This window comes from Aotus nancymaae, unplaced genomic scaffold (genome assembly GCF_030222135.1).
Source record: "Aotus nancymaae isolate 86718 unplaced genomic scaffold, 86718_ANA_hifiasm-v0.15.2.pri h1tg000036l, whole genome shotgun sequence".
Classification (NCBI taxonomy): domain Eukaryota; kingdom Metazoa; phylum Chordata; class Mammalia; order Primates; family Aotidae; genus Aotus; species Aotus nancymaae.
Genome location: NW_026988450.1, coordinates 17,620,193 through 17,638,960, shown reverse-complemented (window position 1 = coordinate 17,638,960; position 18,768 = coordinate 17,620,193). Strand labels below are relative to the sequence as shown.

General features: G+C 37.4%; 1 protein-coding gene across 17 annotated transcripts in view; it reads right to left on the bottom strand.

Moving 5' to 3' along the window:
* The window catches only part of CSPP1 (centrosome and spindle pole associated protein 1), a 143,555-nt gene that overhangs the window by 92,089 nt on the left and 32,698 nt on the right, over window positions 1–18,768 (bottom strand). For 14 of the 17 annotated variants that reach the window (XR_002478127.2, XR_001109123.2, XR_002478137.2 and 11 more), the window contains 2 exons: window positions 11,971–12,069; window positions 9,134–9,204 (listed from right to left, as the gene is read on the bottom strand). The exons of 2 other annotated variants lie outside the window; for them this stretch is intronic. Coding sequence is in view for 11 of the 15 variants with exons in the window: in XM_012463670.3 (XP_012319093.2) it covers window positions 9,134–9,204; window positions 11,971–12,069 (170 nt within the window). In the remaining 4 variants the exon portion in view is untranslated. The remainder of the gene's footprint in view (window positions 1–9,133; window positions 9,205–11,970; window positions 12,070–18,768) is intronic. One more of the 17 variants, XM_012463675.2, reaches the window with a different exon arrangement.

Genomic DNA, 18,768 nt, shown 5'->3' with positions numbered 1-18,768 from the left:
TCCTGCCTCAGCCTCCCAAGTAGCTGGGATGACAGACACATGCCACCATGCCCAGGTAATTTTTGTATTTTAGTAGAGACAGGGTTTCACCATGTTGGCCAGAATGGTCTTGAACTCCTGACCTCATGATCTGCCCACCTCAGCCTCCCAAAGTGCTGGGATTACAGGCGTGAGCTACTGCACCCAGCCAAATTTTTTTATTTTTTATTTTTTGTAGAGACGTAGTCTTCCTATGTTGTCAAGGTTGCTCTCGAACTCCTGGGCTCAATCAAGTGATCCTTCTGCTTTGGACTTCCAAGATGCTGAGATTAGAGGTATGAGCCACCACACCCAGCCTTAAATAACATTTATAAACTACTATACTCAACAATTGCACTACGCACATTCTTTCAAGTACATGCTAAACACTCACCAAGACAGACTGTATTCTGAGCCACTCAAAAAAAAACTTTGCCAAGAAATTCAACAAACCTGAAACAACTGAAATTATAATAATTATATTCTTGGATCATAAGAGGCTTAAACAAGCAGTCAATAACAAAAAGATGGAAAATCCCCAAATACTTAGAAATTTTAAAACATACTTCTAAATTACCTATGGTTCTGTTATAAACCCCATAATACATTTATTTTTCTCTAAACTAAATAAATTATCTTACTTTTTAAGTAAAGCAAAAGGCCCTAAGAGACTTCCTTGGGACAAAATTACAGGAAGATAAATTTTAGTTCAATTGAAATAAGAGTATCTTAACAATTACAGCCATCTAAAGATGGAATGTACTGTCTCTGGAGAAAAAAAGTTTCCTATAGGTATGTACAAACATAGTTTGTGGGGGAAAAGATCGACCACAAGATAAGTCATTGGATTAAATGACTTTAATGGTTTGTTTCAAACATTAGAGTCCACTGCTTACCAAATATTCATCTACAATTCCTGGTTTGCATTAGTGACAAACTCATGCCAATCATCATTAAAAGGTCAGGGCAGAATAATCCTTTTATTGATAAAAATTATTTATCAGTAGGCTCTCAGCTCAGAAAGACATTTCTCTTATTTTACCATGTTTTATAAAATACACCTGCCAGGCACATTGGCTAACACCTATAATCCCAGTACTTTGGGAGGCCAAGGCAGGCAGATCACTTGAGATCAGGAGTTTGAGACCAGCCTGGCCAACATGATGAAATTCTGTCTCTACTAAAAATACAAAAATCAGCCAGGCGTGGTGGCACACGCCTGTAAACCCAGCTACTCAGGAAGGTGAGGCATGAGAATCACTTGAACCCAGGAGGCAGAGGTTGCAGTGAGCCAAGATCCTGCCACTGCACTCCAACCTTGGCGACAGAGCAAGAATCAGTCTCAAAAAAAAAAAAAGAAAAGAAAAAGAAAAAAAATATATCATAAGAATATAGCCTTTTAAAATAAAATAAACAAATAAAACAGTAAGAATATAGCCTCTACATGGTACTAATAGATTAAACTGGTCACTTTTCACTTACGTATATTATACTAGAATAAAATTCCAGGTGGCATGCCATTTTTCTCACAACAGCCATTCACAAGGGAGCAAAAACCTAAGAATATAATGTAATTATATGTCTCAAAACCAGTATTTAATTTACTGACTGTTTTTAATTTGAATTAAAGTGTTATTCAATTTCTTCATATACTTTACTAACACCAAATTTCAGTTCATTTTTTTCTTACAGTTTTCACACAAAGAATACACCTCTTTTCTATCACATATTTAAAGGTATAAACCAGAAACAAGGCTCTCCTCATAGTTTCTGGTATTAAATTGTAACAAGCGTTAATAGAGCAAAACAAGCTATTCAGCAATGACCTTGATTTCCAATAAACAGAAAATTTAGACCATCATCATTATTTGAACAAAATATCTTCTCAGAAACTACATGAAAAGAACAAACAAAAGAAAGGTTTAATTTGGAGAAAATAAACTAAAATACAAAGTTTTGTACTAGCTAAAGAAACTAGAAAGAAGAATTAAGGAAAAAACTATCATATATAAACCAAAATATTTTTTAAAAACAGCCACACTGGATAGAGACGGTCCAAGATGGCTGAATAGGAACAGCTCTGGAATGCAGCTCCAAGCAAGAACACAGAGGGTGAGTGATCAACACATTTCCAAACGAGTTTTTACTGCCCACAGACCAGGATATTCCCAGGCGGAAAAGCACCATGAGTCTCCAGCACGGCTGTCTCAGCCGGTACAGTGGGTCTCCGCACAAAAGCTCACATAAATCTGGGTGGCCGTTTCAACTGGCACCTGGAACACCTGGGAGACAGAATCGCCCATTCAACTGAAAAAAAGGGAGCTGAAACACGGAGCCAGGTGATCTGGCTCGGTGGGTCCCACCCCCACAAAGAGCAGCAATCTGAAACATTCTGGATTGACAGTTTCACAGCCAGCACAGCTGGACCCAGGACAGTACAGCTCTGTGGGGGAAAGGGCACCCACCACTACCAAGGCAGCCCACCACTACCAAGGCAGTCCGCCATTATCGAGGCAGTCCGCCATTACAGAGGCAGTCTGCCGTTACCGAGGCAGACAGCCATTACCGAGGCAGTTCTAACTATATGTCTATAAACAAAACTGCAAGGAAGTTCACACAGCAGCTGGGCAGAACCCACAGCAGCTCAGCAATGCCTCTGCTGGCAGACTGTGACTAGACTACCTCCTTGCAGGGCAGGACATTTGTGAAAAAAAGGCAGCAGCACATCACGAACTTATAAATAAAAGCCCCACTTTCCCAGGACAGAGCACCTGAGGAAAAAAAGGCGGTTATGAGTTCTGCTGCAGCAGACATAAAGGTACCAGACCAGGAGCTCTGAAGGGAACAATGGAGCTCACAGCTCAGCACTTGAGCTCCTATAAGAAACAGACCGTCTCCTCAAGCGGCTCCCTGATCCCTGTATATCCAAAGAGACACCTCATAAAGGAGAGTTCAGGCTGACATCTGGCGGGTATCCTTCTGGGAAAAAGATAACAGAAGAAAAAACTGGCAGCAACCCTTACTGTTCTGCAGATGCCACAGGTGATCCCCAGGCAAGCAGGGTCTGGAGCGGACCTCCAGCAGTCCTACAGCAGAGGGGACCGACTGTTAGAAGGAAAAACTAAAAAACAGAAAGAAGTAACTTCATCATCAACAAAAAAGATATCCACTCAGAGAGACCCCATCCAAAAGTCACCAACTACAAAGACCACAGGTAGATAAATCCACTAAGATGGGAAGAAACCAGTGCAAAAAGGATGAAAACACCCAAAACCAGAACGCCTCTCCTCCTCCAAGGGATAACAATTCCTCACCAGCAAGGGAACAAGGCTGGAGAATGAGTCTGATGAATTGACAGAAACAGGCTTCAGAAAGTGAGTAATAACAAACATCTCTGAGCTAAAAGAACAAGTTCTAACCCAACGTAAAAAAAACAAAAACCTTGAAAAAAGGTTTGACAAAATGCTAAGGAGAATAAACAGCTTAGAAAAGAACATAAATGAATTGATGGAGCTGAGAAACACAACACGAGAATTTCACAAAGCACACACAAGTTTCAATACCCAAATGGACCAAGCAGAAGAAGGATATCAGAGATTGAAGATGAACTCAATGAAATACAATGAGAAGGCAAGGTTAGAGAAAAAAGAGTAAAAAGAAATGAACAAAGTCTCGAACAAATATGGCATTATGTGAAAATACCTAATCTACATTTGATAGGTGTACCTGAATGTGACGGAGAGAATGAATCCAAGCTGGAAAACACTCTTCAGGATATTATCCAGGAGAACTTCCCCAACCTAGCAAGCCAGGCCAATATTCCAGTCCAGGAAATACAGAGAACACCACAAAGATATTCATCAAGAAGAGCAACCCTAAGGCACATAATCATCAGATTCACCAGGGTTGAAATGAAGGAAAAAATGCTAAGGGTAGCCAGAAAGAAAGGTTGGGTTACCCACAAAGGGGAGCCTATCAGATTCACAGCGTATCTCCTGGCAGAAACCCTATAAGCCAGAGAGTGGGGGTCAACATTCACCATCCTTAAAGAAAAGAACTTGCAACCCAGAATTTCACATCCAGCCAAACTAAGCTTCATAAGCAAAGGAGAAATAAAATCCTTTACGAACAAGCAATTGTTCAGAGATTTCATCACCACCAGGCCTGCCTTACAAGAGCTCCTGAAAGAAACACTAAACATAGAAAGGAACAACCAGTACCAGCCACTCCAAAAACGTACCAAATGGTAAAGAGCATTGACACTATGAAGAAACTGCACCAACTAATGGGCAGAACAACCAGCTAGCATCAAAATGGCAGGATCAAATTCACACATAACAATATTAACCTTAAATGTAAATGGACTAAATGCCCCAATCAAAAGACACAGTCTGGCAAACTGATAAAAAGTCAAAACCCATCAGTGTGCTGTATTCAGGAAACCCATCTCACATGCAAGGATACACATAGGCTCAAAATAAAGGGATGGAGGAAGACTTACCAAGCAAATGGAGAGCAAAAAAAAAGCAGGAGTTGCAATCCTAGTCTCTGATAAAATAGACTTTAAACCAAAAAAGATCAAAAGAGACAAAGAAAGGCATTACATAATGGTAAAAGGATCAATGAAACAGGAAGAGCTAACAATCCTAAATATATACGCACCCAATACAGGAGCACCCAGATACATAAAGCAAGCTCTTAACAACCTGCAAAGAGACTTACACTCCCACACAATAATAGTGGGAGCCTTTAACACTCTGCTGTTAATATTAAACAGATCAATGAGACAGAAAATTAACAAGGATATCCAGGACTTTAACTCAGATCTGGATCAAGCAAACCTAACAGACATTTACAAAACTCTCCACCCCAAAGTCACAGAATATACATTCTTCTCAGCACCACATCACACCTGCTCTAAAACTGACCACATGATTGGAAGTAAATCACTCCTCAGCAAATGTAAAAGAACGGAAATCATAACAGTCTCTCAGACCACAGTGCAATCAAATTAGAACTCAGGATTAAGAAACTAACTCTGAACCACACAACTTCAAGGAAACTGAACAACTGGCTCTTGAATGTTTACTGGATAAACAACGAAATGAAGGCAGAAATAAAGATGTTCTTCAAAACCAACAAGAACAAAGACACAATGTACCAGAATCTCTGGGACACATTTAAAGCAGTGTCTAGAAGAAAATTTATAGTAATAAATGCCCACATGAGAAGCAAGGAAAGATCTAAAATCGACACCCAATCAGCAAAATTGAAAGAGCTAGAGGAACAAGATCAAAAAAACTCAAAAGCTAGCAGAAGACAAGAAATAACTAAGATCAGAGCAGAATTGAAGGAGAGAGAGACACCAAAAACCCTTTAAAAAATCAATAAATCCAGGAGCTGGGTTTTTGGAAAGATCAACAAAACAGAAAGACTGCTAGCCAGATTAATAAAAAAAGACAAAAGAGAAGAATCAAATAGATGCAAGAAAAAACAATAAAGAGGATATCACCACAGATTCCGAAGAAATACAAACTACCATTAGAGGCCGGGCGTGGTGGCTTACACCTATAATCCCAGCACTTTGGGAGGCCGAGGCGGGTGGCTCACGAGGTCAAGAGATCGAGACCATCCTGCTCAACAAGGTGAAACCCCGTCTCTACTAAAAACACAAAAATTAGCTGGGCGTGGTGGCGCGCGCCTGTAGTCCCAGCTACTCGGGAGGCTGAGGCAGGAGTATTGCTTGAACCCAGGAGACGGAGGTTACGGTAAACTGAGATCATGCCATTGCACTCCAGCCTGGGTAACAAGAGCGAAACTCCATCTCAAAAAAAAAAAAAAAAAAAAAAAAACTACCATCAGAGATTATTACAAACAACTCTATGCACATAAAACAGTAAACCTGAAAGAAATGGATAAATTGCTGGACACTTGCACCCTCCCAAGCCTAAACCAGGAAGAAATTGAAACCCTGAATAGACCAATAACAAAGGCTGAAGTTGAGGCAGCAATTAATAGCCTACCAACCAAAAAAAGCCCAGGTCCAGATGGGTTCACAACTGAATTCTATGAGACATACAAAGAGGAGCTGGTACCACTCCTTCTGAAACTATTCCAAACAATCCAAAAAGAGGGACTCCTTCCCAAATCATTTTATGAGACCAACATCATCCTGATACCAAAACCCAGCAGTGACTCAAGAAAAGAAAACTTCAGCCCAATATCCATGATGAACACAGATGCAAAAATCTTCAATGAAATACAAGCAAACCGATTGCAACAGCACATCAAAAAGCTTATCCATCACAATCAAGTAGGCTTCATCCCGGGGATGCAAGGCTGGTTCAACATACGCAAGTTTATAAACGTAATTTACCACATAAACAGAACCAAAGACAAAAACTACATGATTATCTCAATAGATGCAGAGAAGGCCTGCAACAAAATTCAACAGCCCTTTATGCTAAAAACTCTCAATAAACTAGGTATCAACGGAACATATCTCAAAATAATAAAAACAATTTACAACAAAACCACAGCCAGTATCATATTGAATGGGCAAAAACTGGAAGCATTCCCTTTGAAATCTGGCATAGACAAAGATGCCCTCTCTCACCCCTACTATTCAATACAGTATTGGAAGTTCTAGCCAGAGCAATCAGGCAAGAAAAAGAAATAAAGGATATTCAATTAGGAAAGGAGGAAGTCAAATTGTCTCTACTGGCAGATGACATGATGGTATATTTAGAAGACCCCATCATCTCAGCCCAAAATCTCCTGAAACTGATAAGCAACTTCAGCGAAGTCTCAGGATACAAAATCAACATGCAAAAATCACAGGCATTCGTATATACCGATAACAGACTTAAAGAGAGCCAAATGAAGAATGAACTGCCATTCACAATTGCTACAAAGAGAATGAAATACCTAGGAATACAACTAACAAAGGATGTAAAGGGCATCCTCAAGAAAAACTACAAACCACTGCTCAAGGAAATAAGAGAGGACACGAACAGATGGAAAAACATTCCATGCTCATGCTTAGGAAGAATCAATATTGTAAAAGTGGCCATACTGCCCAAAGTAATTTATACATTCAATGCTATCCCCATCAAGCTACCTATGACCCTCTTCACAGAACTGGAAGAAACCACATTAAACTTCATATGGAACCAAAAGAGAGCCCACATAGCCAAGTCAATTCTAAGTAAAAGAACAAAGTTGGAGGCATCATGCTACCTGACTTCAAACTATACCACAAGGCTACAGTAATCAAAACAGCACGGTACTGGTACCAAAATAGAGTTATAGACCAATAGTACAGAACAGAGGCCTCAGAAGCAATACCACACATCTACAACCATCTGATCTTTGACAAACCTGACAAAAACAAGCAATGGGGAAAGGATTCCCTGTTTAATAAATGGTGTTGGGAAAACTGGCTAGCAATGTGCAGAAAGCAGAAACTGGACCCCTTCCTGACACCTTACACTAAAATTAACTTCAGATGGATTAAAGACTTAAACATAAGACCTAACACCATAAAAACCCTAGAAGAAAACCTAGGCAAAACCATTCAGGACATAGGCATAGGCAAGGACTTCATGACTAAAACACCAAAAGCATTGGTAACAAAAGCCAAAATAGACAAACGAGATCTAATTAAACTCCAGAGCTTCTGTACAGCAAAAGAAACAATCATTAGAGTGAACCGGCAACCAACAGAATGGGAAAAAATTTTCGCAATCTACCCATCTGACAAAGGGCTAATATCCAGACAAAGAAAGAAAACAGATTTACAATAAAAAAAGCAAACAAACCCATTCAAAAGTGGGCGAAGGACATGAACAGACACTTTTCAAAAGAAGACATTTATGTGGTCAACAAACATATGAAAAAAAGCTCCTCATCACTGGTCATTAGAGACATGCAAATCAAAACCACAATGAGATACCATCTCATGCCAGTTACAATGGTGATCATTAAAAAATCTGGAGACAACAGATGCTGGAGAGGATGTGGAGAAATAGGAACACTTTTACAGTGTTGGTGGGAGTGTAAATTAGTTCAACCATTGTGGAAGACAGTGTGGCACTTCCTCAAGGACCTAGAAACAGAAATTCCATTTGACTCAGCAATCTCATTACTGGGTATATACCCAAAGGAGTATAAATCATTTTATCATTAAGACACATGCACATGTATGTTCACTGCGGCACTGTTTACAATAGCAAAGACCTGGAACCAACCCAAACGCCCATCAATGATAGACTGGACAAGGAAAATGTGGCACATATACATGATGGAATACTATGCAGCCATAAAAAAAGATGAGTTCCTGTCCTTTGTAGGGACAGGGATGAATCTGGAAACCATCATTCTCAGCAAACTGACACAAGAACAGAAAATCAAACACCGCATGTTCTCACTCATAGGCGGGTGTTGAACAATGAGAACACATGGACATAGGGAGGGGAGCATCACACACTGGGGTCTGCTGGGGGGCACTAGGGGAGGGACAGTTCGGGGTAGGGAGCTGGGGAGGGATAAGATGGGGAGAAATGCCAGATATAGGTGGCAGGGATGGAGGCAGTAAACCACATTGCCATGTATGTACCTATGCAACAATCCTGCATGTTCTGCACATGTACCCCAGAACCTAAAGTGCAATAAATACATATAAAAAAGAAGGAGGTATAAAGTTAAAAAAAAAAAAAAGCCACACTGCAACAGAGTCCTAATAAAATATGGAATTAAAAGCTCATTACTGACTAGTAATGATTGATCCGTCTTACAAAAGATTACTGAAACTAATAATTTTATTATCAGCTACAGAAAGCACTTCACTAAATAATTTAGCTTTAAAATTATACATAGATGTGTTCATAAAGATCATGAATGAAAAATAGATACATAAAATTTTTTAAATACAAAATAAAATTGTACATAGAGCTATATATGTTAAATGATTAGCATAGTATCTAGCGTAAAGTAAGCACTTAACACATTTTCTACTATTAGTAAAAGTAGTATTAATTACAACATTGAGTTCTCACTAAAAAACTATTGTAAGACACTCTGTACAAACCCAACCAATTAGAAATTTTGTACCTACCAAAGAGCATCCCTGCAAAAGGACTACAGATCTCTCGATTAGCAGATTTGGATGTTCCATTGTCTGGAGCACTAAAGAAAAAAAGACAGAGAAAAAGAGTGAATTGAAATCCAGATAATTTTCAGGAAGCAACATTTTTAGAGTAAAATGTAGATATGAGTTATTAGCCTTTCAAAGTACTATGGACACTGTAATATTTACAAATTTTTAAGGTTAAGGTAAAATCATGGCATTCTATCTCTTTATACAGTGCAACTCCAATGTATTCAGGCTTAAAAAAAAAACATTTTGGCCAGGCACAGTTGCTCATGCCTGTAATTCCAGCACTTTCGGAGGCCGAAGCAGGCAGACTGCCTGAGGTCAAGATTTTGAAACCAGCCTGGCCAACTTGGTGAAACCCCATCTCTACTAAAAAATACAAATTAGCTAGGCATGGTGGCCAAGGCGTTTAATCCCAGCTACTCAGGAGGCTGAGGCAGAAGAATTGCTTGAATTCGAAAAGTGGAGGCTGCAATGAGCCAAGATCGAGCCATTGTGTGCTACAGCCTGGGTGACAAGAGTGAGACCCTGTCTCTAAAAAAAAAAAAAGAAAAAGAAAAGAAAAGAAAAGAAAAAAACAAAACCATTTTATTCAGCTTGCTTCATTGGCTCTATAGGTTCTCAAATAAAATCTTTTTCAGCCTGGGAGCGGTGGCTCATGTAATCACAATACTTTTGGAATCTGAGGCAGGCAGATTGCTTGAGGTCAGGAGTTCAAGACCAGCCTGGCCAAAGTGGTGAAATCTCATCTCTACTAAATATACAGAAATTAACCAGGCATGGTGGTGTGTCTCTGTAATCCCAGCTACTTGGGAGGCTGAGGCAGGAGAATCACTTGAACCCAGGAGGTGGAGGTTGCAGTGAGCCAAGATCATGCCACTGCACTCCAGCCTGGGTGACAGAGTGAGACTACATCTCAAAAAAAAAAAAAAAAGAAAAGAAAAATCCTTTTCAATTTAAACAATAACTACCCCAATTAAAAAAAAAAAAAAAAGAATACAAGTGCACATAAGGCTGGGTGCAGTGGCTCACACCTGTAATCCAAGCACTTTGGGAGGCCCAGGTGGCTGAATCACCCGAGGTCAGGAGTTCAGGACCAGCCTGGCTAACATGGTGAAACCCCACCTCTACCAAAAATACCCAAAAACAATTAGCCAGGTGTGGTGGCATGCACCTCTAATCCCAGCTACTCGAGAGGCCAAGGCAAGAGAATCACTTGAACCTGGGAGGCAGACATTGAAGTGAGCCAAGATCACACCACTGCACTGCAGTCTGGGCGACAGAGTGAGACTCTGTCTCAAAAAGGAAAAGAAAGAAAAAGAAAAAAAAAAAGTATACATAAATAAATCCAAAAAAAAAGAAGAGAAAGATTGACCTATGCACACACTTAGAAAAAATCATCCCTAAAAAAACTCCTTCCTGGCCATGCACAGCGGCTCATGACTGTAATCTCAGAATGAGTTTGGGAGTTCAAGACTAGCCTGGACAACATAGTGAGATCCTGTCTCTACAAAAAAAATTTTTTAAACAATTAGCCAGTGGCACATGCCTGTAGTCTCAATTACTCCAGAGGCTATGGTGGGAGGGTCACTTGAGGTCAGAAGGTCAAAGTTGCAGTGAGTCATGATCATGACACTGCACTCCAGCATGGACAACAAAGCGAGACCCTGTCTCAAAATAAACAAAACAACAACAAAAAAACCTCCTTCCTTGGAAAAGGATTTTTCCCCTTGGAAGAGGGAAAAAAAATTCCTCAAAGAAAACTTACTTACTTAATTAGAACCAAGTAACAAATTCTCTTATTGCAAGTAGTGTTAATAAATTTTTTTTTTTTTTTAAAAAGACACCTTTCTTGATATGACATTATCTTCACTGTATACTATAGATTCAAAACCATTTATTCTTATGTATGACACAAGAATGCCACCAAAATGATAAAAACTATTAGTAGAAAGAGAACATAAATATAACATAAATATAAAATACATATTAATTTCCTTTCCTTTCAACATGACAGAAACATATATGAACACTAATTTTACAAAGTAAGCATCAAAATTACCTACTTGATAAACTGAAAATCAAAAATAAATTTTTGAAAGAAAATTTCACACTGCAGGAACATTTTCAATTTTTTTTTTTGAGATGGAGTCTCACTCTGTCACCCAGGCTGGAGTGCAGTGGCACCATCTCAGCTCACCACGACCTCTGCCTCCCAGGTTCAAGTTATTCTCCTGCCTCAGCCTCCCGATTGGCTGGGATTACAGGGCATGCCACCACACCTGGCTAATTTTTTTAAATTTTCAGTAGAGACCGGGTTTCACCATTTTGGCCAGGCTGGTCTTGAACTCCTGACCTCAAGTGATCCACCTGCACTGGCCTCTCAAAATGCTGGGATTACAGGTATGAGCCGCCATGCAGGCCACATTTTCTATTTATTTCCAGTCAAGCTGCATCACCATGACTCTAAGATATTTTAAGTTTTTAGTCCATTAAATTATACCTATTTCTTTTATTATTCCAAACAAATTTACATACTTTGTAATGACAGAGACTTCTTCAGAACATCTTGGCACACTTTATAACCAAACATTTGTTTTTTAAAAGAATCCTGCAAAGTACTATCGATTTTTATTTAATACCACCGCCTCATCCTTTCTTTTCCTTTAATTCACTTCTCACTAAGAAGATAGGCTGTTAATTTACTATACCTTTCTACTTTTTCAATTAGCCAGTTTTAGGCACATTCTGTTTCACAATGTAATGACTAAATGGGAGAATTTCTATTAATACTGTACCTTTTATTTTCAGCAGATGAAATTCTTACGTTTGACTGTTCTATAACATCCCCATCATGTTCCATAGGAGGCACATTCCCTCGTCTGTTCCTGTGCATCCTTAAAAACACATTAGCTTATAGAGCATGTTCCACATACAGTGGACTTTCTTATAACACTTTGGTGTTTTTACATTTGATGTTGGCAACATTAAAGGGAACAAAGTGTTATAATGAAGTTTTACAATAAACACATTCTAAAATTAAATAGGATTTGTATGATCTGCTGGTTAATAAGACACTAAGAGTTTAAACGTAATAATCTTTTCTAAAAGATTATAAATTATTTTAATATAATTTCTAGAAATTTTTATTTTTGAAACTACAAATATATACTAACCCTTTTTTATTATTCACCTTAAAGTGAATACCCAGCAGGTGGGTATTCAGACACAGTCCCTGCATTCACAAAGTTTACAGTCAAAATTCAAAATGAGAACATTTTTAAAATCAAAATTCATAGAGCCCTGTGAATTATTTCATATATATTGTATATATAACCTTTTTAACTTAAAAATATAACAGCAGTCTTATCAATAAGTTAAATCAATAAGTTAACTTATCAATAAGTTTAATCAAACATAGCAAACCATGACATTTGCTAACACTGTACATCGCATGAAAAAAACAAATGTTACTGACAGGTGAATGGAAAACATGAACAGGCTGATCCATGGGTAGAAAATGATTAGCTATCTTTACTTACAAAGTCATAAACAACAAAAAGAAAGATTGGCATGTTTCCTATTTTCTTCTTTAAAAATCTTTTTGGAAAATAATAATGAAAAAATGTTTTTCAATCAATATTTTTTCCATTTGGCAAACACTGATTTTATTTTTAGCTTAATTTCTCATATCAGAGAAACCAACACTTATTAGCATCCGTGAAAATCAGCATATCGTAAGCATTTCAAAGTTTCTCTACAGGGCTGTTGAGTTACCCAACTATATGGTCTTTCTCAAAAGGACTGTTACAAAGAAATATGGTTGTTAAAGTAGTACTCAGTATTTTAGGTGAATTTCATTATCAGATTACAAAAAATGGCAATTTTCAGGAAAAAAAAAAAAGAAACTTCTCACTCTCCACAGAACCAGCATATAAAATTCTTTCTTCACTTGTTTCCATCATATAAGCCACTGTCAATATAATCTGTGGAGAAAACACTATTTGGAATTTCAATCTTAGTAACGATGACATGGTATAACGTACAAATGGCTTCCATTTTTCAATCGATCACATATCACACACACACATACATCACACACACACGTTCGGATGTGTGAATGACACATCAGTTTAGTGTCATTCCCTACATCTACCACTTAACAAACCTAAATACAAACTCAAATTCAAATTTGTAATTAACAATGCCAGGCAACCAGATTTAGTTATACTGGATATTTATATATAATGCAGAAAAGAGTTAACAGAGCAGGCCTGAGACTGCCTATCTTTAGAAAAGCCTGAATGTACAGTTGACTATTGGCTGGCACCTGGGAATATAGATTTTGGGAGAGATACAACCACTGCCAGAACTGGTAAGAGCAGCTCATTGTGCTTAAACTGTTTGTATCAACTAAAGTTTATGCTAACCACCTGCTTTTCTTCAGAAGTCTGGAATTCTGGTACATGCCATGCCAGGAACAGGGTGCCTATGTAACCATCTCACAATAAAAACCTTGGGCACTGAGTGTCTAAAGAGCTTTCCTGGTAGACATTTCCTTATATTGTTACAATTCAATGCTGGAGAAATTAAGCATCTCCTGTGTGACTCTACTGAGTGAACCCTTAGAAGCTTATGACTAGTTTCCTCCAAACTTTGTTTCATGTGCCTTTTACCTTTGCTGATTTGGCTTTGTATCCTTTTGCTGTAATAAGTTATAACTGTGAGTACAACTATATCCAAAGTCCTTATGGATCCTCCTAGCAAATCATCCAAACTAGAGGTTTTCTTGAGAACCCACGACACAAAACAAAAAGTAAATTCACTGATGTAGTAAAGAGGTATCTACACCAAAAAAAAAATATATATATAATTTTAATATATATATATATTTTAAATATATATATATATTTTAAATATATATATATATATTTTTAAATATATATATATTTTTTAATATATATATATATTTTTAAATATATATATATATATATATATATTTTTTTTTTTTTTTTTTTAACAGAGGCCGGGCACAGCGGCTCATGCCTGTAGTCCCAGCTATCGGGAGGCTAAGGTGGGAGGACTTCTTGAGCCTGGAAGGCAGAGGTTGCAGTGAGCCAAGACTATACCACTGCACTCCAGCCTGGGCAACAGAGTAAGACCCTGTCTCAAAAAACAAAACAAAACAAAAGGCCAGGCATGGTGGCTCATGCCTATAATCCTAACACTTTGGGAGGCCAAGGTGGGTAGATCACCTGAGGTCTGGAGTTCGAGACCAGCCTGACCAACCTAGTGAAACCCCAACTCTACTAAAAATACAAAAACTAGCCAGGCATGGTGGCAGGAACCTGTAATCACAGCTACTCGAAGACTGAGGCAGGAGAATCGCTTGAACCCAGGAGGCGGAGGTTGCAGTAAGATGAGATCATGCCGTTGCACTCCAGCCTGAGCTACAAGAGCGAAACTCTAACTTCAAAAAAAAAAATTTTTTTTTTTAATAGAAATTTAAAATTACGAATTCTTAAAAGCCTAACTTGGGGGTCCCAAAATTACAGGCCAGTTATATATACAAAAGTTTTTTTTCAAAAATTTACATAAAGCTTGTGGCTTCCTGAATTTTCAGTTGTCTGAAGATAACATTTAGATTAGTAATTACAGCTTATCTTTATACCACTGCACCCACACTAAAAAATGTTTTACAGGCTCTTCAGTATATATAGATAATAAAGCAAACATAAACACAAGAGGTCATTTTCAAAGTTCATTCTAAATTAATTTAAGAAATGATTTTATTTATGTATAAGGTTAAGGTCTCTTTCCTAAAATCTATAGCAAAATCAAAAGATTTCCTAGTGAACAGCACATATGAAAGAAGTTATAAGGTATATCTTTCACCGAAGAAAAATAAAATCATTAACAAGATTATAAAAGTCTACTTTGTCACCAATAATTATAATAAGATCAAGACTGAAATTTAAAGAAGCTAAAAAAGAGCAGAAATAAGTATTTCACTAAAAAGATAATAAAATCTTAGGGATCCTATGCAATTTTATAAAATAACATATGATTTGCTTACCTTTTTTAAGTCAAGGGAGAATTACTGTTTACAAACAGAGATTTTATAATTTTTTTAAATTACCAATATAAGACCTAAAAAAAGAAACCTTGACGGGAACTTAAGCTGAAAAGCCAAACTATAGGTTGGAAAGTTGGCCACCTTATTCTCTATTAAAATATCCCTACGATTTTTATGGCATTTCCTTCATTTACTAAAATGCCCTTTATATTTCTAACAAATTTAGCATTTAATCACCCTGAACTAGCTCTGTTAGTTCATTTAAACAGTTTATTTATTTTTTTTTTTGAGATGGAGTCTTGCTCCGTCACCCAAGCTGGAGTGCAGTAGCGCAATCTCGGCTCACTGCAACCTCCAACTCCTGGGTTCAAGCAATTCTCCTGTCTCAGCCTCCTGGGTAGCTGGGACGATAGGTACCTGCCACCACACTCAGCTAATTTTTTGGATTTTTGGTAGAGATGGGGTTTCACCTTGTAGCCAGGATGGTCTCAATCTCCTGACCTCACTCGGCCTCCCAAAGTGCTGGAATTACAGGCGTGAACCACCACACTCGGGCTTAAACAGCTTTTATGGTCTTACAATTCATTGTTGTATAACATTTTCTGAACACAAAAAGTCCTCTCTGAAGAAAGCAACTGGTAAGAATCAGCAGTGTAACATGGCTGCCTCTCTATTCAGTCACCTCAACATACGGGAAACAGACAGATGATAATATCCAAAAGTTATGCACTCACTAAATGCATAAGAACCATTTAATTCTAATCAAAGTTGAGGGGCTCAGTTTAGGTTCAGTTTGTCCCTGGAAGCCCTTTCTGTTTCACTGTGAGAGTACTAGATTAAGATTATCCTTGTGATCCAGAAGTAATCTATCTAAATGCTCTCCCACCAAATTACTAACCAGGTCCGAGCCTACTTAGTTTCCAACATCAAACAAGATCAGGCATGTTCCAAGGTGGTATAGCCCTAGAAAATCTATCTAAATATTCTATGGCTTTTAATATACAGGTTCACTTACCACACCTTAAGTATTGGGTTTTGTTAGAAAGGGACAGACCTCATAAAAGAGTTTACTTCCTTTGAAATGCAAATCAAATAAGATTGAGGGAATAAAATAATTGCAAAATGGTTTCACCATCCTACTAACAAAAAAAAAGTGTGTTAAACGAAAAAAATCTTTTTCTCCCTATTTCCTTGAAGACATGAGTCAACAACTCTAGTTGATCAGGTAAAAATTTTAAATCTTAGTACCTAAAGAAACCAGGTATAGAGTAGAGGCCAAGTTTATCCTAAAAATTAATATATGTTAATCTTTTGTTTATTTATTTCTTTTTTTTTTTTTTTTTTTTTTTTTTAGACAGAGTTTCGCTCTTGTTACCCAGGCTGGAGTGCAATGGCGCGATCTTGGCTCACCGCAACCTCCGCCTCCTGGGTTCAGGCAATTCTCCTGCCTCAGCCTCCTGAGTAGTTGGGATTACAGGTACGCGCCACCATGCCCAGCTAATTTTTTGTATTAGTAGAGACGGGGTTTCACCATGTTGACCAGGATGGTCTCGATCTCTTGACCTCGTGATCCACCCGCCTCGGCCTCCCAAAGTGCTGGGATTACAGGCTTGAGCCACCGCGCCCGGCTTAATATATGTTAATCTTTAAAAAAAAATAGAAGCTAAAGAAAAACTCTTGAGATGTTAACTGTGGACCACCGTTTTCAGCTTTGTTTTCAATTCTTTCCCAATTTTTATATTTACTTTGGTAGCACTGTTTTTTATTTTCAACACCATCTACCCTGTACCTGGTTTCTTTGGGTATTAAGAAGTGAAACTTCTGAGGCAGGCGTGGTGGCTAACACCTGTAATCCTAGTACTTTGGAAAGCCAAGGCGGGTAGATCACAAATTAAAGAGATCAAGACCATCCTGGTCAACATGATAAAACCCTGTCTCTACTAAAAATACAAAAATTAGCCAGACATGGCAGCGTGCACCTCTAGTCCCAGCTACCTGAGATGCCGAGGCAGGAGAATTGCTGCCAGGAGGCAGAGGCCTCAGTGAGCTGAGATCATGCCAGCCTGGGCAAGAGAGACTCTGTCTGAAAAAAAAAGAGGTAAAACTTCTTTTGCGCATTAACACTGGTTAAAGTAAAACATAATAAAGTAAAATACTAACTTCTACAGTTCAAGTTAATAAATAATAAAGACTAGGATTACATTTTAATAGAGCCTATAAATTTCGAAGTATCATAGAAAATGCTATTACATTCAACTTTAGAAAGCCCCTAAAACATAATAAATTTTACTTAAATTGGTTAATATGCATAAATAAAACACACACACACACAGAATGCAACTGTCAATTACAGTGTTAACCACCTTGTTAATTATTTAAGAACACTGTCAATGATTCATGATATGACTTTAGGAAGGTAACATCATTTTCTGAGAAAAGTTTTAGCTTTCCCATATTTAAATATGGGGAAATATTTCATTAATAAATATATTATGGTATATGAAAAAGTTTATAGGGTGGAGGAAAATTGAAACCAAAAATAAAAAACTATTATAAACCAAAACTAGAATTTACCAGATGCTGACTTTTAAGGAAGAAAGAAAACTTAGAAGAATGAAGGAAAATTAACTGTGCACTTCTCATAATACCTTATAATTAATTTTTGTCAAGAACTTCTGATCAAGACTGCACAGTACATTAAGAATAAATGCTTGGAGTAAGAGATAAAACTCAGTTCCACATTTCTTTAGCCTCAAAACTTTCACAGATACAGTCATTTCTCCTTCCAACCAGTCCGACTATTTATAAACTACTGAATGACTAAAGTTTTTTTATTTTGTTTTGGAAATAAGGAATCTATAAATCTGAAATAAAGAAATCCAATTTTAACTTCAATTGTTAAAGAGACACATATGAAACAACATTTGGAAATGTCAGAGTTGATATATAAACAAAATAAAAATACAGAAAATATAATTTACATATTGAAGAAACACTTTAAAGTGTTTAACAAGAATTATTCTCACTCAACCTCATGTTTATTCTTAAAGTAGTATTTGGGAAAGTTTATATAAAAAGAGTTCATTTTATTTATGGGATACATAAGAAGATAAGAGTTCTCAAATAGGATGAAATTCATTTGTCAGTTCATGCATAAAATTATCACAGGGTATAATTATAAAAGTAACAGATTAAAATATTTTTTTAAAAAAAGCAGCAACCATTATAATTTGTTTCTTAAAATTCCAAACTTAAAAGCGTATGCATTACATTCACCCTAAAGGTAAACAAACATCATAAAGGGAAAAGAAGTTCTCATGTACAAAGGAGACATCACCACCCATCCTGCAAGATTACTTGCAACTAAGTTCCCCAACTGAGAGTTATTTTAGTTTAGGCATCCTTTAACTACCTTCATATGTAAGCATTTTCAAATGTAATATTCTAGGATTTGGAGAATTTTCTGAAGTATAAACAATTAGATTCAGATCAGAGAAACTGTAATTGACATTTTCCAATT